Genomic DNA, 26,943 nt, shown 5'->3' on the forward strand with positions numbered 1-26,943 from the left:
CTTAGAATAGAATAGCAAAACTCCAGCAAATGGAGAGACTGGCTGTTTTGTAGGAGTGATTACTCACCGTTTTGCCGTCGTATAGGCTGATGTCATAGGTGTTGGAGATAAACAAAAAACGATTCCTCCATTTCTTGTTCTCTTCAAGATATTGAAACATGCTGCCTGAGAAGATGGACCTGTCCTCAAGTGGGTCCTGGAAATGAAAAATCATTAACAGTTATTATTATTATTGCTACCGTGGTGGTTTCACAATACTGCAACGTGCTTGTTGATAGTCGGGTGGCCGTCTAAGCTAGCTTGGGTAGGTCTATCACAGTTAAATCGACATAACTTGGGAGTGTAAAAATGACTTTTAAACTGTTACATTTTTACACGGGCGCTGAAGTTTTTACTGTCAAGTCAACCCATTACATCTCTAATGTCTAAGTAAGACAAAATGTGTATGATAACTTGAAAAGGAGTGGACCCTCACAAAGTCATGGCATTGACCACCAGGATAAATAATTTACACCAAGGTCACACATTTATTATATAGTATAATATTAATATTACATCAATGCTCCATCAAGGTTGATCCAGACCCATTGAAAGAGAGAGATTGCGATACTATTTCATCTTGCTGCGACACGATCACATGGTTCATTGCCCATGCCTCATCAACACCCATTGTGAGGATTCAATGTTTGGAACTATACGGTACTTCCACGTTCTTCTTGTTCTTTGTTGTTATCACAGAGCACAACAAAACAAATCCCAAATCAACTGTAAGTTGGGTTTGCCGGTAAATGATTGGATATTGAATATTATACAAAATATTATTAGTTTGCAACATAAGTCTAAATATATTAATTAGTTTACGACGTAAGTCTATGGGAGTGTCGTAACTCTCTTTCAGTGGCTCTGGGTTGACCTGATGCCATTGTCATAATCTTGAAGCTTAATTGGTGCTTCCCGTGTTGTGGGTGTGCAGGACTGGACCATCACATGAGTGTTTACACAGCTATATATACAACACCCACTTTGTTTTTAGATTTCCTGTCTTAGATCAAATAATACCGTAATGCAAACAACTCAATCTCTTTGAGGAAGGAACACAGTAAAATCCTGAGTGTTCATAAAATCCTGAGGGTACAAATGGAACCAAATAGGTTCCATTTGGTTTCATTTGTACCCTCTCCGAGTTAAATGAACACTCAGGACTTTACTGTTAAGGAAATTGTTAGAGACAGGGGTGGCAGGATGAGAGGGGCAAAAGAGACCACAGTGTTTAAAAGATCGTTTTGTTCCCTGGAAAATGTGAAATTCTCCCATGTCTTGAGCATGATTCATGATCTGAATATACTGTACATTTAAAGAGTCAGACTACTGTCACTGTGCTGCATATTCATTCTTGCACCTGTGTTCTCTCTCCCGCTGCAACGCTATCACATTAAGTTTGAGTAACGGAGGATAGGAGGAGTGATTCATGGCTGTCCATGCATGAAATGTGCTCCACTTTCCCTCTAATGGCTCCATGGTTCCGTCAGGAGCGGTAACAACTACAAAGGCACAGACCGTTGAATGGCTGAACTGTGTCCGTGCATGGCTGGCGAGGTAGACTGATTGTTTTGGGCACTAAATATGATCACAAACACTACGGTATTCAGGGATACTGTACGGGATGCATATATTACACACTCTTTTGCTTGTAGAGGGAAAAACTGCAAAACCGTTACATGACTGGACAGTTAAGGAAGAGAATGTCTTCGGATTAAGTTAGTTAAAGCAAAGAGATGTCCGGTGTCTAGAACCAGCAGCAAATAAAAGCCAACAAAAAGTATTTTTGAGATTAGCTTTTTTTTTTTTTTTATATTTCATTATTGTACATGTGGACCAAACTGAGTTCTTAGTCTGAGTTTGATGGCTGAAACTGGCCTGGCCTGCATAAAAGATGTTTTGTAGCTACAATCTGAAAATATTTAGGCTCTCACGTGATCTCTAGCTGGAACCTGAGAACAATAGCCACACATTAATTAGCAGAAACTGCAGATGTAAATGTTGGCTTTGATATGGTAATGTGTATTTCACTTCATATTGAAATGTTCTACTTTCAAATTGTTTATTGGAGCTCCTTAATAATTGCATTATTTGTTTTTCATGTCAATAATTAAAGTAGCCATTCTTCTTCATGATAACAGTTTTTAAAGTGATATAATGTAGTTATAGCAGTGACTGAGACAACAGACTGAAAAACAATGTATAACTGAATGCGCGTGAGCGTGCGTCCGGCCCACATCAAGTCACCTTTCTAACCAATGTGGCCCCCATCCCAAAATGACTGGCCTATACTATGCTGGGAGTCTGGCTATAGTAAGAGAGAGTGGTACAGGATGTACATCCCTGTAGGAATAGAGAGTGTGTGCGTGCGTGCGTGCGTGTGTGCGTGCGTGTGTGTAAACTTGCCTTCCTGTGAAGGAGCTGTGATTGTGTTCCTCCTCCGCCTTCAATCTCATAGCGGATGCTGTTGAAGAGAGCCACTGCATACTGCTGCTCATACAGAGCACCGAACTCCTTCATCACATCCCTGGTGCGAGCTGGGGACAACACACACACACACACATACACAATTAAATGTAAAGCACTTTTACATTACTAGAGGTTCAGACCTCGGCCCTCACACCTCACACCTACAGTACGTCGCACAGCCCAAATATGGACATCTGCCAGTCCTTGTCCCCTTTGTGAGTGTGTACTGTACTGTGTGGTCAATTAAGTGCAGCTTTAATTACAAAATGGTTTCATCAACAACCCACAGTAGCATTCAGCGTGCTACAGTCAGTCAGTCACATATAATGACAAATCGATGGACACAGTCTTTGCTCGTTCTCATGCATTATTTTCCTCAGTGGATTGGAATTATCAATCTGAAATTGATTGAAGCCGATTTCAAAATCAGCTGTTTGTTAGCATTTTTTCCATGGGCTACACCAAAGTCGATATGGGACTTAAAGTACCAGTTGCAGTAACATATTTCAAGTCTGCACATATAGGTGAACGACACACTCTACATGGATTAGTGGATGTTGAATTGTCAACAATCCAATTCAAACATACTGCCTAGCCTACACAGTAAAAGAGTGTTATTTTAACTCTTGAGTGTAAAACGTGACACAACCCATTCAGGCCGGGAACACATTTTAGTGTATGGGAGGGGCTTACAGTACATGTACAGTATGTAGCAACTATTTGTTTTTGTAGGCTAATTTCGGATTCATATTGTCCAGAGTCTGAGTGTCTAAATAGAACTAAATGGATGCATTTGCACACCCACAGTGTTAAAGACACACCACTCACTGCAAGGTCCAGTGTTATCACCACAAATATTACATTTCACCCAAAATACATCTTAACAGTTGACTTGTGGCAAAGATTCTTTCCACAGTCTGAATCACTGAAGCACACACACACACACACCCACCCACCCACCCACCCACACACACACACACACACACACACACACACACACACACACACAAAACGTCAAAATAGGACCGAACTCAAATGAGATTACAAGCAACACTGGGGAATCCAAATCTCCATGACCTCCGCCCCATCACTAGGAAACATAAGAGTTTGTGAGCAGATCAGCGCATTCAGCTGAGTCAGGATGAGGAGAGATGTTTGTGGATGGGGGGTGTGGGGGCACAGGAAGGAGCAAGCAGGTCTGGTGTGGGAGGGCAGGAAGGAAAGTGTCTCCACAAGACAGGATAGCGAGGGACAGAATGTGAGGGAGGTAGGATAGGGACAGAGTTAGGACGTCAAACGAGGCCTTATGCCCAAAACACATAACTACCGTAGTAATTACTCATATACTGGAGAATCCTGACTGTTAATTTAACAAATGGTCACATCAACACTGGGGATTTTACTGTGTCCAATGCTACTGCCCCAAACCCATTGTTTATACTGGGCACGTACCTTTTAGGCGAAGCCCGAACTGGCGAAGTGGGGAAATGTCCGATACCGTAGCGATCTGGCGAACGTCTTCTGGACAGGGCGTTTATCGTGCGCTTGCCCAGGCCTTTCGGCCTGGGCATAAATATAACGATTGCATTCACCACGGCTTCGTAACTCGCGCGGCGCTCCGCCGGCCGCGCGGCCCTGGCCCGCTCTTCGCGGCCACTCGCGCCTGCGGCGCTCGGGGGCGAAGAGCAGGACCAAGGTCCGCTGGCCTTCGCGCCGCTTGCAGTGTCGTGGACAATCGATTCGCCAGATCGCTACGGTAGGAGACAAATCCCCACTTCGCCAGTTCGGGCTTCGCCAGAACAGGACTTTCCCGTTTATACTATACTATGAGCCATGTGGTGCTGTTCATTCAAGTCCTTTGTTATACCAGCAGGGTATTCCTAGAATGCATACAAGAGTATAATGGTTAGCAGCAGGCTATTCTACTTAGGCCTATTTTCTTAATTTCTTTTTACTAAATTGTAAACTTCAATTAGCCATTCAGTGGAGGAAAAAAGGGACTAGGGAGTATTGAAAGATTGCTTAATCAGAGTGTGTCACATTGTAGGGCAAGGCAAATTGAGAGACATTTGTTAGTCAACTTTTTTTCTCTTCATCCAATGCAGGTTGGCCCTTAAGTCACCAATAATTTGACAACCACTGATCTAAATATGTATGCTCAGTGCGTGTGTGTGTGTGTGTGTGTGTGTGTGTGTGTGCATGTGTGCGAGAGAGTGTAATCCGAATCGTACAGCTGTGCATAGTGTTTGTTCTGTTTTGTTGATAACTGCACTGTTATCAACAGTCCATTGTTTTGATCATGTGCTATAGTGCTTTTTGAAATTAATTGTTTTTTAAAACAGAATCATATCTGCCTTTTTTGGGGGGTTATTACTCCATAAATGTTAAGTTCTGCTTTCTAATTTGAATGGATATCACATTTTGTAACCTTATCTGTCTGACCTTACAGTATATGCCATATGAAATTCCACCAAGTCTGCGAGCTAGCTTGAAACACATCCATGTTCAACATGCAATGCCTGCCCTGTACAATCATGGCTGCTATTTCTGCAGACTGTACTTAGTTTCCACTGCCCGTGCCCACGACTTTGCCATGCCAGAACCAGAAGACAGGGCAAGCATGCACGCATACATGAGAAATACATGCACGCACGCACGCACACACGCACGCACGCACGCACGCACGCACGCACACGCGCACACGCACGCACACACACACACCCCCCCCCCCCACACACACACACACACACACACACACACACACACACACACACACACACACACACACACACACACACACACACACACAGTCACACACACACACACACACACACACACGAGAACAGAAGACTTAGCAGCTCTTGTTACAACACACCACACTGGAAATGATCGTTTGGCTTGAAGCTAACCGTTAAAAAAAAGGCACAGTTCCAAGTTAGCTAGTGCAATACTGTTGGTATTGTGTGTGTGTCTATACTGCATGTATTTAACGTATGTACATGTGTGACCCTACTAGCCAATGTTTAAGTTTATTTAGATCCCCATTAGCTGCCAGTGAGTTGGGGCACCACAATGGAAATCTGGGCTGGAATTGAACACTTTGCTTCCTGTTTCCATTACCGGCAGACAGACAGAGGGCTTCTTTGACCGAGTATGGAATAAATGAAAAGCGCTAGGTCTCGCCACTGCTACATAGACACATAATATGAATTCAGTACTGTATAATGTAGGATAATTGTGGTCCTCTGTAGCTCAGTGGGTAGTACGGCATTATGTGAAAAAGGTGCAGTAAGTGATATTTTTGGTTAAAATAAGTGTTAAATTGCTCTATATTCTGATAGCGATCTTTGCTTGAGTGTTTATATACTGTGTTTGTTCAATAACAGGGGTCTCTCTAGTCAACAGAAAATGCATTTTCAGGTTGGGATGCCAATTGTATTCAAACAGGTGAGAGAACTCATACAGGATACACGTGAAAAACGTGAAAGGGAAATTGGAATGGTTGACACAAAGAAGTGAGCCGACAAACTCGGAATTGGACAACTAGAAAACTGAAGCTGAATAAACGGACACGCTCTCCTGATTGGATGAAATTTACAACCCACCTGAAAATGTATTGTTTCTTTGATCCGGTGCTGTATTCCTTTTATCACCATAATACTGACGTCATAGACTGGCAATGCTGGGAACCCAGCTAGTGCTATAATACAATGAGACAGCTGGTGCAATGATTCAATATGTGCCTCAAGGTACAGGGATATGTCATGGTGATATTGGTGCCTAGAAATGACCAATATATGGTATTATTATTACCACTGCATACAGCGTCCTGAGTCTGACACAATAGGACCCACACAAATAATATGTGTGCGAGTCCTGTTGAACATCACAGGGCATATGATGACGATGTTTGGGCTGGCCAATGTTAAATTGCATGGTACAGAGAAGGGATTATAGTTCTAATCTAAAGTGACAGGTGAGACACACACAGTCAATGGTACAAGAGTGAGGCTTACATTTATTGAAGTCTGACACTTTTGTCCCATGACCCTCAACATTTCAGTTAACAATATGACATTTTATGTTGAGTGTGAAAGGGCCATGCGACAGTTTTAAAATCTTAAACTTTAAACCTTAAACTGGGCAGGGTTAGATTATATATTGCGCTTTAAGCCTCAGGTAACGTAAACTATAGTTTAGTTAAAACATACAGATTGGTTAAAATTGTGTTTTATTCACGCAAAATAAAGGTTATGGATTGCAGCTTTAACTGGGCAGGGTTAGATTAGATATTGCGCTTTAAGCCTCAGGTAATGTGCTCCTACCCTGCATACCACAGTAGAGCAGAAGAACACCACCTCCAATCACTGCAGTTTAGTTAAAACATACAGATTGGTTAAAACAGTGTTTTATTCACGCAAAATAAAAGTTCTGGATTGCAGCTTTAAATCACTACACTCAGGAAAGGTGACACGTCTTGGGGAGGCTATTTTGAAGTGCATAGTAGTGTCGCCACCAGGCATGGTGTTTAGAGCAGATGGTTACAGGAGTATGTAGGGTTGGTGGCAACCCTTCCTGCCCTGTTCTTCACCCTGGCATCACGCAGCTATTTCATAAAGGCCAGCTGACAGCCAATCTCCTGCTCTGCAGTGCAGATAACATGCTGGAGCCTGTCCTTGGAGCAGAAGAAGGTGGGAGAGAACCACACGCTGTGATGATATTAGCAACGCTTTTAAATATTAGCTGTTAAAAGTGGGCTGGGGGTGTCCTGGTCTGGAGGCTTGGCACAGGTTCAAATCTGGCCAGACATCATACTGTAACTACACGGCAAAATCCTGAGTGTTTTGGTAACTAAAAGTAAACCCTTGTAGCTTATGATTTATCTGTAGTTCAATTTTAATAATGTTAATTTAAATCTGAAGGTGTAAAATAGGTTTATTGTGCACTCTGAGGAGTGCACTTTTATAGTTTAATTCTGAGGGTGTAAAAGTGGACACTTAATAATACAGGTCAATTTTTAGACTATCTGTGTTCATTTAAAACTTGTTTTGCAGTGTACTATTGCATGTCAGTTCCTCACTCTCTGTCCCCTCTTCCCTGGCTCTCTACAATGCCCTGTGCTCAGTAAAGCAGAAATACAGTACCTGTAAAGTAATCGTTTACAAAAGGACTTCCTGAGGTTGAGGTTAATTAACATATTGCCCTGTAGCCCTGTATTCTAATTAAAGACACATACTGTATGTACATAGACAAATGTGTGACCACAGTTGTATGTGGTATTTGATAGAAAAGACATGTGACCACAGTTTTATGTGGTATATCAGATGATCTAATCAGTTTATAATCACTTTATAATCACAGAGACACAACTCATGATCTGATATGGGATGGCACGATATGAAAATGTCATATCACAATTATTGTGACAAAAGAAATCGCGATTTACGATATTATCGCGATAATCAAAATCCATTATCTTGGGCGGAACATTTGCCAAAAAATAGCAGATCTAGAAGCTCACAACGCGTCGCAATTGTGAGCTTGTAGATCGGCTGTTTTTTGGCAAAGACATTTGATAGAGAGTGAAAAAAAGACTGTATCAAGTATGCATATTTTAAGTACCTTTTACCAATTATAGAGGGTTTAAGTGGTACCGGATATGCAGCTCTGCAAATAAAAGGTGAATTGATCCCAGTGCATGACAGAGGACGATATCACGATAAATTAAATCTCTACGATACGATTATTGTGAGTGTTTTTTATTAACCCAATAAACGATAATATCGCGTATCGTCCCATCCCTAGATCTGATGAAAAATCAATGTGAGTTCCATTGTTGCCTTGTTGAGGCCTGTAATGCTATCAAGCACACTGATGAAAACACACTTTACACACTCTGGGAGAAGCTTTAAATGTTTACAGTGTTGTGTGTTGTGAGTCTTGGTTTTGGTTTGAAAAAGTATCTTTCTTTAGGTCGTCCTCAGACGAGCCTTTGAATTTGCTGAATATATTCTTCCTCACCCTCTTTATGCTTTCATCCAATGGGTGATTTACCATGTGAGCCAAACTTCTATAGGGCTCAACGAACAGGCCAGGTACAGTACTGTATTCTTATGTCTTCATTATGACTGACAACATCACTGAGATGTCAAATATTTTTGCACAACTGAGTGTAGGTAGGCACTAGGCAGATGCACTGAGAAGATGTTTTCACTAAAAAGGTTTTATTAATGACTGCATATAACACATGTGGGGGAGTAAAATAAATGTGACTATGTGACTGTGTGTGTGTGTGTGTGTGTGTGTGTGTGTGTGTGTGTGTGTGTGTGTGTGTGTGTGTGTGTGTGTGTGTGTGTGTGTGTGTGTGTGTGTGCGTGCATGTGCGTGCGTGTGCATGTACTCAACTGTATGTGTGTATGTGTGTGTGTGTGTGTGTGTGTGTGTGTGTGTGTGTGTGTGTGCGCGCGTGTGCATGTGTGTGTGCATGTGCGTGTCGTGTGTCTGTCCACTCATAAGGGAGGAGAAGATCAGTCAGTGAGAATGTGCTTCAGCAGCAAGTATGAAGAAATCATCTTGATTGAGCTGTCTCCTCTAAACAAGACTCCCACCACAGAAATGCTGACCAGCCTGCCTTCCCACACATGCACAACCACACACACAGTTAATTAAGAAATATCACAGTCAGTGTAGAGGTGACAGAGTATGTTGATGTAACGCTGAAGAATAGTCACTTAAGAGTGTAACTTTATGTGGGAAACACTATAGATTTTTCAAAAAGTAGGCTAAAAATGTCTACATATTAGAATATAATCTGTATAGAGAGTTTGATCCAATCAGCTTTGATCTAATCATTAGATCAAAGCAGATTGTATCAAACCCATGATACTGGTAATAAGTCATGCTGTACCCCTCTGTATGGCAGGCCACCGCTTTATTATAGTTACTGTCTCAGTTACTGTAATTATTTGTAGAGTTTATCAACTTTATGTCTGGTGCATTGAAGAATAGAGACTGGCAGAGAACAGAATAGTGAGTGAAGCTGAAAATGTAAAAGCAGGTAGCAACACGCCTCAGGATTAATATGCACAACGCCTGTCTGGCTCATAGCCTCCTTTCTTCCTTGTTCTTTCTCTCATTCACGCGCGCACACACACACACACACACACACACACACACACACACACACACACACACACACACACACACACACACACACACACACACACACACACACACACACACACACACGTTTAACTCTGTGTTACAAAGAATAGCTTGTAGATGCTGTACACTGCAGAGGCTCCAACATGGCATAAAGCCCTTATTTGTGTAGCCTACGTGTTATTCCAATTATGTATTTATGTGTAATTGTCTCATTGTACTGTATGTTAACTCTAAAATACTATGCTATGGTGCACCCACATGTGACACACATCCTCAGGCTGGCAGGCTGTGGCAGCTCCCCAGGCCAGAGTCAGACAACTTCTCTGGGAAACCATCAAGTCCCTAACCACTAAGTCAAAGCAAATACGAATTGGGCGTCTTTATTTTCTTAAACTCTTTTGACATGAGTGACATTGGTGCAGCCTTGCCACTCTAAAGAGAGATGAGCATCCCATCTGGCCAAAACAGAATGCAATGCATCTCTCTCTCTCTCTCCCCTAACTGGGTACTGCTCACTCAACTCTTGTTCCGTTCCCATGCTTTGTGGAAATCACATCAACCACAATAAATCACAGTGGGAGGCTATGGGCATTCTAAGTTTTAAATAGAAGCCAGTACTAAACTTACACAAACACCAACCCCGGGCCATGGGGAAACCTAGTTATTATCTCTTGTAAATAGCCCTGCCTGGAGAGCTCTGGGGCTTTCTTCAAGTTGGTGCAGACACAGACAGTGCAACATAAAGTGAATACTAGAACAGACTAGGCAAGTGTTGGAGATTGCCTACTAGATAGATGATATAGGCATGGCATTGTGACTTTCTAGGGAACTGGTATTTTAGCCTACAACAGGATGTGTGCTTTTTATGTAAGGTATGGATGGACAAAGGCAGAGATGGGAAGTAACGAAGTACAAATACTTCGTTACTGTAACGAAGTACATTTTTCAGTACTTTGTACTTTACTGAGTAATTATTTTTCTGGGTACTTTTTACTTTTATCCGTTACATTTTAACACAAGTATCTGTACTTTTACTCCGCTACATTTTCAAAACAGGCTCGCTACTTTGGTTTTGTGTTAATGTTGCGCCGATGCGTGGCAGATCAAACAAAATGATTACAGCGCTTGATCATCATTCATAGAGGCTGCGGTGACGCTCTGCTGCTGCCTGGCCAGAGTGAGAGTCATTGTGTCAAGTCGGAAAGCACCGGTCTATTTACTTCCTGCAACTAGACTACCAAATAAAACTAATCATATAGCCTACATAACATAATAGCCTAATACCCTATGCTCTTATTTTGAAATCCACGATTTTCATAGGAAGAGGAAGAAAGGTGGTTTAATTCTACCATCATGCTGTAAACCATTCATCTCAATTAATTCACGTGGATTATAACTAACTATGGATTATAAACACAAGACTTTGGCCATATGCTGCTCCTGTAATGCACACACGTTGGAAATGCGTTCTTTTTTAACCTCCGAAGCTTAGGTGAGTCAGTGCAATTGCTTTTTATCTCATGCTGGATAAAGTTCTGTATGGAAAAAGTGAAACGTTCTGCAGACTCTGCACAACTGTAGCTTCGGTCATCTTTGCCTCGCAAAAGCCTTTAGCGTGTGTGTGTGTGTGTGTGTGTGTGTGTGTGTGTGTGTGTGTGTGTGTGTGTGTGTGTGTGAGAGAGAGCGCGCGCGTGTGCGTGCCCTCATGCATGCATTTGTTTGAATTGATTGATTGAATACTTGATTAGCAGTTCGCATAGCAAACGCACTCCTGTATGATTATCATCCATACAGTCTGTATGGCTTGTTTACATTGGGGTCCTCTGACAGACATGCAAAACATCTTATAGTATAACAGTCAGAAATCTGTCTGTCTGTGGATGTGAGATGTATTATAATTATAATTGAACAATGAAAACGACATTCTTATTAGGAAACCTTATCTGTATTTTAACATCAGTCATAATGGTGTAGGCCTACTTGGTGGTCAATTGGCACTTTAAAAAATGGGTTACAAAATCGTGGGATATACATATATTTTTTATAATAATAATGATTGTTCTTGGAGAGTCAAATATTATCTATAACTGGTACTCAGTCTAAAAAAACACTGCTGCATTTAGATTTCACATCATAGTAGGAAACCAATTCTGGGCCAGTTTTAAGACGTATGTTTGGTGGGGATCTTTTAATTTTAATATCCTTAAAATTCTAGAAATATACGGTAAAAATACTTTTACTTTTACTTTAAAAGTACTTTTCAAAGCACGTACTTTTTACTTTTTACTTGAGTAATTATTTGGAATGAGTACTTTTACTTTTACCAAAGTCGTTTTTTTCACAAGTACTTTTACTTTTACTTAAGTACAGAACGTGAGTACTTTTCCCATCTCTGGACAAAGGAGAAGTAATCTGACAGTGTCATCTCTTCAATAGATACTGTGGTTCTCAATTTTTTTCATGTCAAGGACCCCGGACCCTCACATTTCTGTAGGCATAGAGTATTTGGCAGACTCCTATCTGACAGACTCCTATCTAAAAAGATGTTGTGCTAGGGACCCCAAAAGAGAAGTGTTCAGCCCCCCCCCCCCCCCCTTTTTTTCTTGTAAAAAATAAATAGGCTAGAAAAGTTCAAAAAGTAGCATGTCTACAAGTTCACATCTCAGCAATTTTTGAATAGCATACAAAAGTGGTTACACTGTTCTTAATTTTGCCATGAGACCCCCTTGAACCCCGTAAAGGACCCTGGTGGTCCCCGGACCACACTTTGAGAACCAAAGCTATGTGAGTGATCCAGCTCAAACGGTGCTCTCTCTCTCTTACCTGTGATCAGTTCACGCTTGCTCTCATCCAGATGAGAAGACACGACGTCTCCCATGGTTGCAGGTAACTGAGGTAAAGACTCCCAAATACCCCTGGCTAAGTCGGCTAGCCCAGGTGAAGTTCTCTACACCGCACTATCACCTCAGATGTCTGGAAATGGTTAAATCCACTTTGGCTTCCCCTCCACCAGATCGTTGTAGAGCAGTTCTTCTGTTTGACTCGATGTACCTTTCTATAATCCCGTTAGTTTATCCTCTCTCTCTCTCTCTCCAGTCCAGTCCGTCCAGGGTCCCGTGGGTGACTCGAATGAGAGGCGGGACACTACTAGCAACTTCAGTGAAGTGAATAGATTGGTCTGTAGTTCATATAGTGACAGACATGGACACACCCCTCTGGGAACCAACGTGTTCTGCTAAAGGAGTGGCCACCAGCTAATCATTAGGCTGTGTTCTCTGCTCTGTATGTAAAGTATGGATGGAAGGAGAACTATTCATCATCTGACAGTGTCATCTCTTCAATAGATAATGTTTGTAGGTAGGTAATTCAATTGTGTGTAGAGTTTATCAATGTCATATATGATTTCAAGGACCCTGGATCCCCAAGAATCGAATATGGGATCGAATATGGGATTCTATGGGACTCTTTCATAGGCTATTGAAACTTGAAAGTTTTCTAATAACATACATGGGAAATTATTGAACACCTTTATCAGTCTAGCTACTAGCTAGCCTAATAACCTTTGATCATCAGTTCATTTTTTACCTTTTAGAACCTCTTTTGCTACTTATTTTTCACAGTTTGTGTTACTCTAGTTTAGATGTCAGTCAATCAAAGTCGCTCTACCTCGATCCCTCTCTGAAAGAGACACAGCGCCATCATGTGGACCAGAGTAGACCTGCATTAATTTGATCCACTGTCGAGAACAGCGCCAAGCAAGAAGGCATTTAGTATTAAAAGGCACATTCCAACTGATTTATTTTGAATTTGTGCGCATCTAGATAAAATAATAATCATAAAACATGCTATAAACCAGCACGGCCCTCCGTTGTTAGTTCACATGGGGTTGTCCTAACCCTTTATCCGTCTGTCTTTCAATGTTATATAAAGTGTGGTTCCTGTGGAAATAAGCCTCGGCTTTCTAGGATCTCCTTTTAGTTGACCTTGTAGGTCTACCAGTGATTTGTACTGTCATGAAACTGTACTTTTTTCTATTGCAAACTTCTAATAAATTCTTCAATCAATCAATCAATCAATCAATCAATCAGTCCTTACTCCTAGTCCTATTTATCTTATTTATAGACATTAGTAGGTCTCTCATGATGAATTTGAATGCATTTGTGTACGTTTTCTACTCGTGTTTGACACGTTTTGTCTGTTTAGGCCTATATAGGATATGTTTTAAGAGCTGTAGGCTACTGAAACAAATTCCAATCAACTCTGTTGACATGGCAATAATTATTGAATGATTGAATCTTGGATGCTCTCTTACCAAATGTCAGGAACGCACCAGTAGCAGAGTTGACTGATTGAATCAAGCTCAAGCTCCCTTTTGTTTGAATGGACATATCACTGACAAGCAGTGTAAGTAACTAAGTACATTTACTCAAGTATTGTAGGCCTAATTAAGTAGGCTACACTTAAGGTATGTTTAGGCCTATTTCAAATGTCCATTGCGTTTACTTCTATAGATCCAACTACATCTCAGAGGAAAATATTGTATGTTTACTCCACTACAATTAGGCGAAAGCTTTATGTAACCAGGCATGGAGTTGTGAGACAATTCTGGACCAGCCAATAACGATGCAGTAGGCTACTCCCTTTGAAAATCTAAATCAGGAAGTCCTAGTGCAACAGCAGCAGGTGTTTTTGGAGTGGTGAAAGCACTCCCAATAGACAGGTATGTCTGTGGCTGGCTATGTGGCTGGCTGGCTGGCTGGGTATGTCTGTAGCCTGGCAATACCTTGAGTGGCCACACAAGTTAAAGGAGGGGCGCTGTTGTGCAGGCACAAACACACACACGCACACACGCACGCACGCACGCTCAGATTCACCACTCCACTTCGAACCGAGGTTTGATTTTTTTAATGCTTTTTATAAGTTTACTAAAATTTTTGGTTTAAAGGGGTATTTCACTTTTGGTCATTGTATCGTCTAATCAGGAGTTTATGAACACCCTGAACAGTTTTTAATTTGCTTGATTCAATATTTAGATATTTGATGTAAATGTTACCAGGCCCTCCAGGCCCAGGGCCTCTCCCCACACACACACATTGTAACTTCAAACTTCATTTTAACCATGATAGATTCATTAAAAACACCCATTATTTTTTCTGGTGACTCAAACTACCCTCCTAATACGTGAGCAGGCCGTGTTTTTTCAATAACTTTTTTCATTTATTTTTAATAATTATTTTTGGTATTTCATTTTTTCCATTTTCCCAAATAATTATTAAAAATACATGAAAACAGTTATGGATATAACACGGCCTGCTCACGTATTAGGAGGGTAAAATGAGTCACCAGAAAAAATAATGGGTGTTTTTAATGAATCTATAATGGTTAAAATGAAGTTTGAAGTTACAATGCGTGTGTATGTGGAGAGGAACCCTTCCACTGTTACCACTGTTTCCCTGTTGAAAGTGGAATATCCCTTTAACAATGTCTTGGGGGTAACGTGAGGCAGCTTTCTGCCACGGTGCGTTCCAATCTGCTTTCCCTGTGGTAAGGTTAATTAGCTCTGGTCCAGACAGAGCGTCAGTGTTTGTGCACTTCACATAAATGTGATTGTAATTGTTTAAGTGCTTGAGTTTGTTTTGTTTTATTTTTGTATTGTTTTAACCTAGCCTATTACAGGCCTATTAATAATTAATTAGGTGAGCTCCTCAACTTTGATACCATTAAGCATTATGAGTAGGCCTAGTCTAACTAATAAGACGCCTCAGGGCGACAAGCGAGGTCGCTCCATGTCTTGGCCATCGGACCAGTTACCCTATGGAGACCCATGTACTGAAGATATGCTGTGAGAGCCCAAACATGCTTACTCAGTTATTCGTTATGTGAAAGTCCTATGATGTATCTGACATCATACCCTTTTATGCCCATATATGGAGATCCCTGTTTGTAGAACCAGCCACACAGATATGGGCTGTCTTATGGCCATTTGTCTTGGCCATATAATATGTATTCTGTTAGTGTGGTATGTGGCCTCCATATATGGGCATTCCCATATATGGAGATCCCTGTCTGTAGAACCAGCCACACAGATATGGGCTGCCTTAATTGGCCATTTGTCTTGGCCATATGTATTCTGTTAGTGTGGTATGTGGCCAATGTGGCCTCCATATATGGGCATTCCCATATGAAGTCCTGTTAGATATGGGCTTAATATTGATGACATCAGTGAACTCCATATATGGGCATAAACAGGATTCTCTTAGTGTGACATCACAGTGAAGCCAGAGCGTGATGTCAGAGCGGTAAACCCATTCTTCCTGTTAGAGTGGGTCCCCTAACATCACAGTGATGGCAGAGCATAATGTCCGAGCTTTTCCTGTCGCTTCTACAGTGTGTTTATTTATAAAGAAACATTACCAGTAAGACTCCCTAATCGGGAGATAAGCGCCAGGTCACATAATGTTGTCAGCAAAAAGCAACCTCATGGTGGCGCAAGAAGAGGGGAATGTGAGAAATCAGGGGCTGAGGTTGTGGGTTGCCTGCCAAGGAGTGTGTGTGCAAAGTTTGGCATGGATAAGAGTCTGCAAAAAGCATCCTCGCGGTGGCGCTAGAAGAGTGGAATGTGAGAAATCAGGGGCGGAGGTTGTGGTTTACCAGCCAAGGAGTGTGTGCGTAAAGTTTGGCATGGATAGGGGTGGCGGAGATAAGAGTAGGGGAAGAAGTGACGGACAGGCGGGCATCCGGTGGAGCTTTTCATAGTAACTTGCGACCTAACGGTCACAATAAACCTTCAGTAGGCCTATGTCTATTGGTTCTCAACCAGTGGTCCTTCAAGGGGTTCCAGGTGGTCCCCAGCTAAATGATGGTGAGTTGGTAAACAAATGGACCCTTATTAGATTTTTAACTCAGAGTGTAAAATGAAACCAAATTGACCATGTTTCATTATGCTCTTGAGAGTTAAACTATTGTTAAACATCTACATTAGGCCTACTTAATTTACAAGAAGTCTACAGGCTTTTGCAAATCCCGCCCCATTCTGCCCTGTTACTATGGTGGGACATTTGACCCTGGGCAGATTGTTTTTATAGTGGCAGTGAATGGGATTTTTTTATTTTTTCATAGCCTCATTACAGCTATATAAAGTACCAAAGGAAAAACATCTAGGTGATATTAATAAAAAGGGAAGACAAAGGTACAGTAGTTACATTGCAAAACAGGGGGTTTCCCCGAAAATACATGTTTTAATTTGTTTAATCCCAGTGGGACAGAATCATCCATTGCAGATTATTTTATAGTGGAAGTGGATGGGATTTTTTATTTTTTCATAGCCTCATTACAGCTATATAAAGTACCAAAAAAAACACATCTACGTGATATTAATAAAAAGGGAAGAAAAAGGTACAGTAATTACATTGCAAAACAGTAGTTTTCCCCCGAAAATATATGTTTTAATTAGTTTAATCCTCTGGATCAGAGAGAGAATAGAAATAGAAAGAGAAAGCGCATTGCATCTTGGGTAGGAAGAGGAGAGCCAGATTATAGTTTTCCTCACATAATAGGCTGGCTTTTCGTAATTCTGCCCATTTAAAATATATGTACCCAATCGTAACTCTTAGACCATTGATAAGGTCCATGTGAACTAGTTTGTTGAAGCTTATTCATTATGATGAGCGAGATCGCTATCACCGCCCGCGGCCGTACTGGACGAACGCTGTGTCGCGCAGAGCGGACAGTTGTTGAAAGCCTGAAGCAACATTCTCCACTGCACAAACTCCACCCCCGATAGCAAAAAGTGAATGGTTTTTTCTGGTTGGCCAGTCAGGGAGTCTCAGGGACCAATCAGAAGGCTGACAAACGGTGAATTAAATATAGAAGAATTGTTATTTTGATCAATGTTTGCCTGTCATCTCTCCTATGGCACCAACATCAATGGAATTGTGGACAAAACTGTTTTGGATATGTGAGGCTAAATCTCATCAAATGGTGGTGTGTGGCTCAAATGCTGAATAAATAATGGACCTTGAAGTGAAAACGGTTGAAAACCACTGGTATAATTTTTTTGATAGGTTGATTGCAGCTACATTAAAAACAAACAAGCATTATAGGCCCCATTTACACTGGCAACCAAATCCAGTCTGAATCAGATCTGTGCCACATCCAGATTGGAATCCGATTGGTTTAAATGGTCACATGGAACAAATCAGATCCCAGTCTGGATGTGACACAGATCTGCATTCAGGCTGGATTTGGCTAGCCTGGGCGCCATCCTGCTCGTTCAGTTCCACGATTTGTTTTGTCTCTCCGCATCACAGTCCGGAAATGATTCAGTTGACTAGTATTTCTGAATGTCCGTTGTGACTGTGACGTAGGCGACATTGTTGCTGATTGGATGTTGTTCCAACAAATCAGAGTAGGGTTAGGGTAGCGTCATCAGCCAGCCAATACACACTGGTGTATTTGTCCCGCCCCGCACCACAGTCCAATCGGAAGCTGCGGTGGCTGGAAAGCCGCGTTCTAAGTCCCACCTCCCCTTGGAGATACAAGGCTTTCCAGACTGTGATGCGGAGAGACAAAACAAATCGCGGAACGGAGCGAGCAGGCTGGATTTGGCTGCCAGTGTAAATGGGACCTATAGATGCTGCAGATGGGAGTGTCTTTTCCAATTGAAAGGTCCTATAGCTCGGAAGGACAGGGAGCTATTAGTCCTGTGATGTGTGCTTGGCTAATTCCTTGTAAAACAACCACTGATTTTGGCAGACATTTGTGTGAATTTAAAACACATTTTAGCTAACAAAAAAAAACTTGTGAAGAGAAGACTTCCGCACACCCAGTTCCTCTCAAGCAGGTGTGTGTACAGTATTTTCCGGACTATAAGGCGCACTTAAAAGCCTTTAATTTTCTCAAAAAACTACAGTGCGCCTTATAGTCCAGTGCGCCTTATATATGGATCATTCATTGACATTGACATTCCCTTTAGCACAGCTCCATCTGTTGGATGCATAACGCAACGGTAGCGTCTATTATGTGCGCCTTATAGTCAGGTGCGCCTTATATATGAAAACAGTTTGAAAATAGACCATTCATTGACAGTGCGCCTTATAGTCAGGTGCGCCTTATAGTCCAGAAAATACTGTAGGTGCCAAGACAGTATAAGCAGATGAATCTGAAAAAGATTAGACCCGCACACTGCCTCAGGAACAGGGGTGAGATGCCGTGGGCTCGGTTGGGCTCGGCGAGCCCAGACTTATTTAGCTGCACGCACGCGTGCCTCACATGCACGCATATGAATCATCACGTCACGAATTTAGAGGGGCACCACTTCTAAAATCCATATCACACCACTGCTCAGGAAGATATCACAACCAAAATGTTGCTCTTTAATAAATTATTCTCTTGAACGAGCAAGTGGCAGGGTGCAGGTCTAATCTTTTAAAGATCCATTAGCTAATGAAAAACAAAACTAAGAAATAAAAAGGATTAGTATGTGGTATTTATACCACCTTTTATTATAAGCATAATTTTAGCTAATGTATCCATTCCACCTCACATGGAGCTGGGGGGAGGGGAGGTGTTCCTTGGGACAGTGGTTATCAAACATGTTATTTGTATAGCTTATTAACCCACAGAGATTTGGTTCCAGGGACCCCCATAAGTAAAACAAAAAACAGCAGTGGTTTTCAACCAGTGGTCCCCCAGCTAAACAATGGAGAGTTGGTAACCAAATGGACCCTTATAGATCTTTAACTCTTGAGATCTCCATTACTTCATTTACAGTAGTCTAGAATATATTTTATTTTGATGAACATTTGCCTGTTATTTCTCCTATGGCACCACATCAAAACAGTATGGAATTGTGGACATTGTCACAAAATCTTGTAGGCTTTGGGCCTGAGAGGTTACATCTCATCAGATGGTGGTCCGTGGCTCAAATGCTAAATAAATAATGGACCTTGACATGAAAAATGTTTTGAGCTACAGTATATTGGCTATTTTTGAAAAGCCTATAATAAAATAGGTTCAAGTGGCTAAACGTATTTTTGATGATATTAAGTAATTTTGCTGGGGATCCCCTGGAACCCCTCAAGGACCCCTGGGGGTCCCTGGCTGGACCCCACTTTGAGAATGAGAACCACTACCTTCCTTGGGACACCAGGGCTGCTAGGTAGTGAAAGTGATTGCCTGAGCACAAACCAGCTGCCCAAAGGGGCTGGAACTCAAACCATGGAATAGCTGCCATGATGAACCAACTGAATTACCCCCACGGGACTAATAAAGATCTATAGATAGCCTATCAATCCATCTGTCTGTCAAGGACCCCAAATTTGATACTATTAATCTAGCAACCTCCCATTTGAGTAGCCTATAATTCAACAATTAACTGCTAAAATAACTTGAGTGGAAAGTGTGAAACCTATGATACAATAGTCATAGTGTATTTTCTCACTGGTTTAACATACCCATTTTGAGAACTGATGATTGCGACCATAGGTCGCTGTTAACTATGAAAACCGGCACATATTGTCCACGTATGTGCGTATCTTTGTAGCTCATGCCTGACACTGTGGTTCCCCATGACACATCACTGTGATATCACAGGTCTATGAGTTTGCTGGGTGCCAGGGGACAGAATGGGTTTGGCGCTCTGACATCTTCACTGTGATGGCACACTATCCCTATTATGCCCATATATGTTCCGTGGTGTCATCAATATTAAGCCCATATCTAACAGGACTTCATATGGGAATGCCCATATGGAGGGCGAGGCATCGGCCACATACCACACAAACAGAATCCATATATGGCCAAGACAGATGGCCAAGGCCCATATCTGCGCGGCTGGTTCTACAGACGGATCTCCATGTATGGGCATAAAAGGGTATGATGTCAGTGTTTTTTTTTTTTTTTCTTTTTCTTTTTCTTGTTTGGGGGAGGGGGGGGAGAAAAGGATATATAATTAAGATGTTTTTGCGATAATGGGGATATATAAACCATTGTTAAAACACTGTTGATTCATACAATGAATGCTTGTTAAAAAACCCAATAAACAAATGTAAAAAAAAAAAGAAAAGAAAAGGGTATGATGTCAGATGTCATAGAAAACCTAAGGCCTTGCACATAACGAACTGAGTAAGCATGTTTGGGCTCTCACAGCATATTTCCATATACAGTACATGGATCTCCATATATGGGTACCAGGTATGCGTAACTGGTCCGAAAAGGTTGAGGGACTGTGTGGGAGCAAGGGAGGATCAGGGATGGATGGATGGATGATGGATGAGATGAGATGAGGGCACGCACACAACCTCCGGGCTATGGGGTGAAGAAGACTCAGCCAATCGTAGCGAGACTGTCTTCCCTCGCAGGTTATGGGGTGAAGAATCTAGCCAATCGCAGCAGCTTCACCGTCGTCCCTCCAGGCAATGGGGGTGAATTCTCCAGCGCTCCAATTGGAGGCTGATCCGCAGTAGAGGGTACATAGTGGTGTGGGCTACAGACACACCGCAGGAGAGAGACAGAAAGAGAGAGAGAGACCGTCAGACACACAGCAGCATCATCATGGCACCCATTGGATTAAAGGCGGTGGTCGGCGAAAGTAAGCATTCTGTTTCTTATTTTAAAACACAGTTATCTTCACCGTTATCTTTATCGTGAAACGTTGGGAATTGGTACTAGGATAGGATGGTAGATGTGTGTGTGCGTGCTGCTGCGCGCGTCCGTGCGTGTCTGTGTGCAGCTGCGTCTCCCCCCTCCTCAAGGAGGATGCGGATGGCCATTTGAGCAGATGATGGTAGACTAGCCTACTGTAACAGGCAGGCAGCGTTATAAACTCACTATTGTCATATAGATTATGAACGCTACTACTTTACCTCAGCGGTGCGGATACTACAGCCTGTTTTCGTGTGGAATATGACCTGGGCAGCAATGCAGCATATAGTATTTTGATCGCTTTGCGGTGTAATCGCCAATGAAAGATTAGAGCATCTTCCCATGCAGGGAAGGTGTAACCGTTCCTCCTTGCGTGAGGCAAATACAGAAACGACCATGTATTGAGCCATAGGCATATTGTAATGAAAATAGCCTATTCTGTATCATAAATAGCCTATTATTATAGGCTAATTATTGATTATCTGACCATATTGACCCAAGACGTTCTGCGGATAGCGCACATCGGCTAACAAAGGGCCTATGTGATATAATGTCAGTGATATTTATTTGTAATACAATATAGGCCTGTATAGCCTGGCCTGTATAGCCTATCTGTTTTCACCCATCAGGCGCGTTGCCCACACGCCGTTTCGATTCCCCAGATTAAGCTGCCTCCCCCCTATGATGGATCACTGATAGAATTCGTTGCGTAAAACATCACCATCCGATCCTAGGCAAGCTGAACGATGAACGAACGGCCTTATGCTAAGCCTACTGTAGATAGGATGTCTAAAATAATGTAATGGTTCAGTTCGATCCCGTTCGTTGTAATGGCGCACGTTGTCCTCACAATATTAGAAAGTTGTCTATAGAATAATAGGCCCCACAGATGAAAATCCGCATTTAGTGTGTGTGAGCTAATAGCCTACCACCATGTCCACCACCACACACACACCATCCAGAAACTACACCGAAGAAGGGATTCCATCATCCGTCGCTTTTCTGCCCTTCAATCGCCATGCTCTTTATTTAATTTGCACCAATGAAGCTGCATCATTATAAGCACTTACTGACACCCCGACGCCTGATTTTGGGAGGCTGCTGGCCATGGTGTTATAGTTATAGCTGCACGTAATGCATTGGTGTGCTTGTGAAGGGAGGCCTTGTGTGTTGAGATGCACCAATTCTCCTTGCCTCATCAATGCTGTGTACTAGGGTCAACTGGGTGCAGCTGGAGCTGCTGGTGACAGATGTGATGCCATAAAAATGGAGGGTGGTAGATAAAGGGGGGGAGGGGGGGGCATTTCATTTGTATGGTAGTAGTCACTAATTCATTAATGTTTACCACATGCTGTGAACATGGGCTATAGTTCAGTGGTTTTCAACCTGTTTCATGCCAAGTTCCATTATCTATTCAGCATTTGAGCCACGGACCACCACTTGATGAGATTCAGCCTCTCTCAGACCCAAAATGTAGAAGATTCTTTTATCGTTGGATAAGATTTTGTCCACTATTCCATTCAGAGATAACAGACAAACGTTGATCAAAATAAAAATAAAGATCTACATTCTCTAATTGTGTAGAGTTCTTGTAAATTGAGTAATGCAGATGTTTACTAACTCTGGAGAGCGTAAAATGAATCCAAATGGACCCTTCATTTTACACTCTCAAGAGGTTAAGATCTATAAGGGTCCATTTGGTTACCAACTGTCCATCATTTAGCTGGGGACCACCTGGAACCACTGGTGGTCCCCGGACCACTGGTTGAAAACCACTGGGCTAGTTGATTATTAATTCCTGTTCCCATGTTTTTTAATGCAAACCGGTATCTGTATGTAGCCTACTTGAATTTAGACGGTAAAACGGCTAAATCCTTGTAATGAGCATGAGTAAACCATATTATACACGTATATTTAGACTACCATAGACTATATGTAGCCTATTAGATTATAGCCTTATCGTTGTCAAGCTTCATCATAGCTTATCATGATGTGATGTGCAAACACAGCTTTCCACTTCAATAGCCAGACCTTGTAATGCATACACTGGCCTTAAACTGGTTACATAATCCTAGTTTGGTGAAAGGAAAGGTGGATTTTCTGACCAGTATTGTCTGGAATGATCTCAGAGGTGAACAGATGAGGGCCTTGTCCCAACGGTAACCTAAAGGCAAGGCAGCACCTGCTCTCTGTTTGACTGAGGTGATGCTTGGCGTATTGGTTGGGATGGGTTTACTGCAGTGGTTCCAAAACTTTTATGTTTGCCCAGGACCCAAACTAGTGAAAACAGCAGATCTACAAGCTCACAACGCGACGCTTCGCGCCGCGTTGTGAGCTTGTAGATCGGCTATTTTCACTACTTCTTAAACATTTGGTTTTCTAATTCATGGAATTTATTTGATTTTTCCTTTATTTCTCCATGAAATCACCCACCCAAAAAATATAATTTGGAAATGTTTTGAAATAATAATAATTAAAAACCCCAAATAGGAAACAAAAAATAAAGGGACCCATAAAAATAGATAGATAGATACCTTTATTATCCCAAGGGGGAAATTCAGTAAATGTCCATGCACGACCCACAAATGGGTCCCGACCCAGTGTTTGGGAACCAGTGGTTTACTGTGTGTGTGTGTGTGTGTGTGTGTGTGTGTGTGTGTGTGTGTGTGTGTGTGTGTGTGTGTGTGTGTGTGTGTGTGTGTGTGTGTGTGTGTGTGTATGGGGGGATGCAGGGAGGAAGCACACCACCATGGGTTCTCTCTGCAAGGCGGCCAGGTTGGAGGGGGATGGGCGGCATAGTGCTTCTCCCTCCTCTTTACGACTGTATGAGCATCAATTCCAGGGAGCAACGAGAGGGAAAATAAGGCCAGGGTGGCAAGGAGAATTATTGCATCAGTAGAATGATGTGGTGGCCACATTCCCACATCCAATAAGACTTGATTTGGTGGTGATTTATTTTGTGAATGATCATGATTGTAAAAATGTATTGTCTCTCCTATAGGCCTACATCAAGTTTTTGAGCGGTGGTAGACCGCTCCATAGCATGGCCGTGTGTGTATCCGTGTATCCGTGTATGTATGTATGTATGTATGTATGTATGTGTGTATGTAGCCTGAACTACCACTCAGTGACCAGAGAGGGTGCTCTTGAGTCTAGTCTGAGCATCAACTGCAATATTCTCTCTCTCTCTCTCTCTCACACACACGCGCACACGCACGCACACACACACACACACACACACACACACACACACACACACACACACACACACACACACACACACACACACACACACACACACACCCACCGCTCAGTTCACACGGGTGTGATTTTTTCTACTATAACATGTTACTGTAAGTCAGTCTGGTCTGGAGTGGTAAGCATGTTCTCACATCATCCAGTTCTTTAACCACTTGAAACATAGTGTTCTTTTTCTGGCCTATATGTAGGTGAACAATGAACATTCAGTGAAAATAGCAAATCTACAAGCTCACAGTGCCACAGATTGTGAGCTTGTAGATTGCCTATTTTTACCCCAGTCAATTCAAGTCATTAATTATTAGTCCGTAACCATTGATTCCCATCTATTTTACTATCCACTTGATTTTACTGTACATTTTTGATAAAAAAGAATTAGTCATCACTACTAGCCTGTCAGGATGTTAGCCATGTTCTTTTTTTTAATTATGTATATATATATATATATATATATATATATATATATATATATATATATATATATATATATATATATATATATATATATTGTCATGATGTACTTTTTTCACTGGCTCTGCTGTCAACATACTGTGGAATAGCAACAATGAGAACAGCTCAAATGCTAACTGGCATCAGGAGAGACTAGTGTTAGCTACTAGTCAGTTAACTGTAGTACCGTGTCATAGAGCTAACAATACTATACCTACAAGTACAGTGTTTGTCTGTAAGTAATCCCTTCTGCCTATTAGCACTGTTTCTCATCATCGTGTGCAGGGACCACCATTCCCCAAATCGAACCAAAACAAATGGAACCAGATGGACCCCATTTGGTTCAATTTGTACACTCTACAGAGTTAAATAAACACTGAGGATTTTACAATGTATTTATTGATCAGTGTATTGACCCAGAGTGATAAATGATCAATTGATTGGGTCTGTGGCCTAATTCATATCAAACTGGGGGTCCTTGAAATGGAAAAGAATGCTGAAATCACTGCTATACTGTATATAGCACTCCAGGAAGGACAGGGGGAGAAAGAGAGAGAGGGACAGACAGACAGCTGATGAAGACAAAGAGAGGGGGCAGTTTATAGTAGGGGAAAAAATCGCACCAGTGCGAAGTGAGCGGTGCAAACTAATTTCTGCGCAAATCAGTGTTGATAGGCATGCATGGCAATATTCTTTTTGTTGTGTATGATGTCAGTCTAGAGGTCTGCTCAGACTATATAAGTCTTTATTGTCATTTCTCATCAGTTAGTTGACCAAGCTACGGATTAGCTTGTAAGAGTGTCATAGTGTAATGATAAGTGACCTTATTGACCTCCAGAGAGGCCTCCAGAGAGGCGAGAAGAGGCCAGAAGATGAATATTTTAGTTTTTCAAAGTCTGTTCATTTGTATTTTAAACTTGTATTAGCTGCCTATCATTTATAACCTGTAAGATTTTCCACAGTCTGTCTAAAAGTGTGGTTATTTTATCGCTTATAAGTGATATTCATCTAATATAATTTTGAAATTCAAGGTTAGCACCGCTCAATAATTTTTTATGACGTATTTTACGCGGCCTAAACGCGTTATGACGTATTTTATGCGGCCTAACCGTGTTATGACGTATTTTACGCGGCCTAAACGCGTTCTAAATCAGGGTGAACCAATCGAGTGCCTCTGTGACTATGACATCATGGACAGATCAACAGAATCGAAGTGTTTCATTGGTCTAGCGAACTCATGTCATCATCATTTGTGACATCATAGTTTTGGTAAAAAAGCGGTCTATAGGAGCGGTTAGCACCGCTCAAAAATCCTTCACTACCTCGAATAGCACCTAAGTTCCACTGCAGTCACTTCTCTGTCCAGAGCCAGACGCACGCACACACACGCATGCATGCACGGCAGGCACGCACGCGCGTGCGACCTTGGAAGCATTGCTCGGCCAGAGCATCACACTCATCTGGGCTTATTGTGTGACGCAGTGCCTGCAGCCCCGCTGCCACTGTTGGCACACATGCATGTACCGGTATATGCACACACAAGCGCGCGCACTGGTGTAGGCCTACCGTAAGTACCGTTATGTCGTTGCTGTCAAGCAGAAACCTTCAACTTTTAGCTTGTTTATAAAGGATTTGCCCTGCTACTTCATCATACTACAGACAGTGTCACGCAAAAGTGGCAAAAAAAGCAGATCTACAAGCTCACGACACGTTGCCAGTGTGCGTGTGTGCCATTTTTGCTATTTTACATTTTTCTAATACTGTAAGTAAAAGTGAAAGACGTGTGTGTTTATTAGGAAAAACTGCATTTGGATCTTCTGAAAAGTAACAGTTTTGGACATAGGAGGTTTCTACCCCGTCAAAGACGAATATGTAGGCTACACATACTGTACACACACACACCTATACAGTACGTGCAAG

At 41.9% G+C, this 26,943-nt stretch overlaps 2 protein-coding genes across 2 annotated transcripts in view; one reads left to right on the top strand and one right to left on the bottom strand.

Annotated features, from left to right (window-relative positions):
- The window catches only part of niban2a (niban apoptosis regulator 2a), a gene marked incomplete at its 3' end in the record, with an annotated part of 43,436 nt that extends 30,704 nt beyond the window's left edge, over nt 1-12,732 (bottom strand). Inside the window, exons 1-3 of the mRNA XM_080743570.1 lie at nt 12,496-12,732; nt 2,446-2,576; nt 68-196 (exon numbers count right to left, since the gene is read on the bottom strand). Of these exons, the coding sequence (XP_080599696.1) occupies nt 68-196; nt 2,446-2,576; nt 12,496-12,550 (315 nt within the window). The 5' untranslated portion in view covers nt 12,551-12,732. The remainder of the gene's footprint in view (nt 1-67; nt 197-2,445; nt 2,577-12,495) is intronic.
- An 8,493-nt stretch (nt 12,733-21,225) lies between these two features.
- Nucleotides 21,226-26,943, top strand: part of stxbp1a (syntaxin binding protein 1a) — a gene marked incomplete at its 5' end in the record, with an annotated part of 43,235 nt that continues 37,517 nt past the window's right edge. Inside the window, one exon of the mRNA XM_080742443.1 lies at nt 21,226-21,262. Within this exon, the coding sequence (XP_080598569.1) occupies nt 21,226-21,262 (37 nt within the window). The remainder of the gene's footprint in view (nt 21,263-26,943) is intronic.

This window comes from Nannobrachium achirus (genome assembly GCF_963921795.1).
Source record: "Nannobrachium achirus genome assembly, chromosome: 15".
In the NCBI taxonomy this organism is placed as follows: Eukaryota; Metazoa; Chordata; class Actinopteri; order Myctophiformes; family Myctophidae; genus Nannobrachium; species Nannobrachium achirus.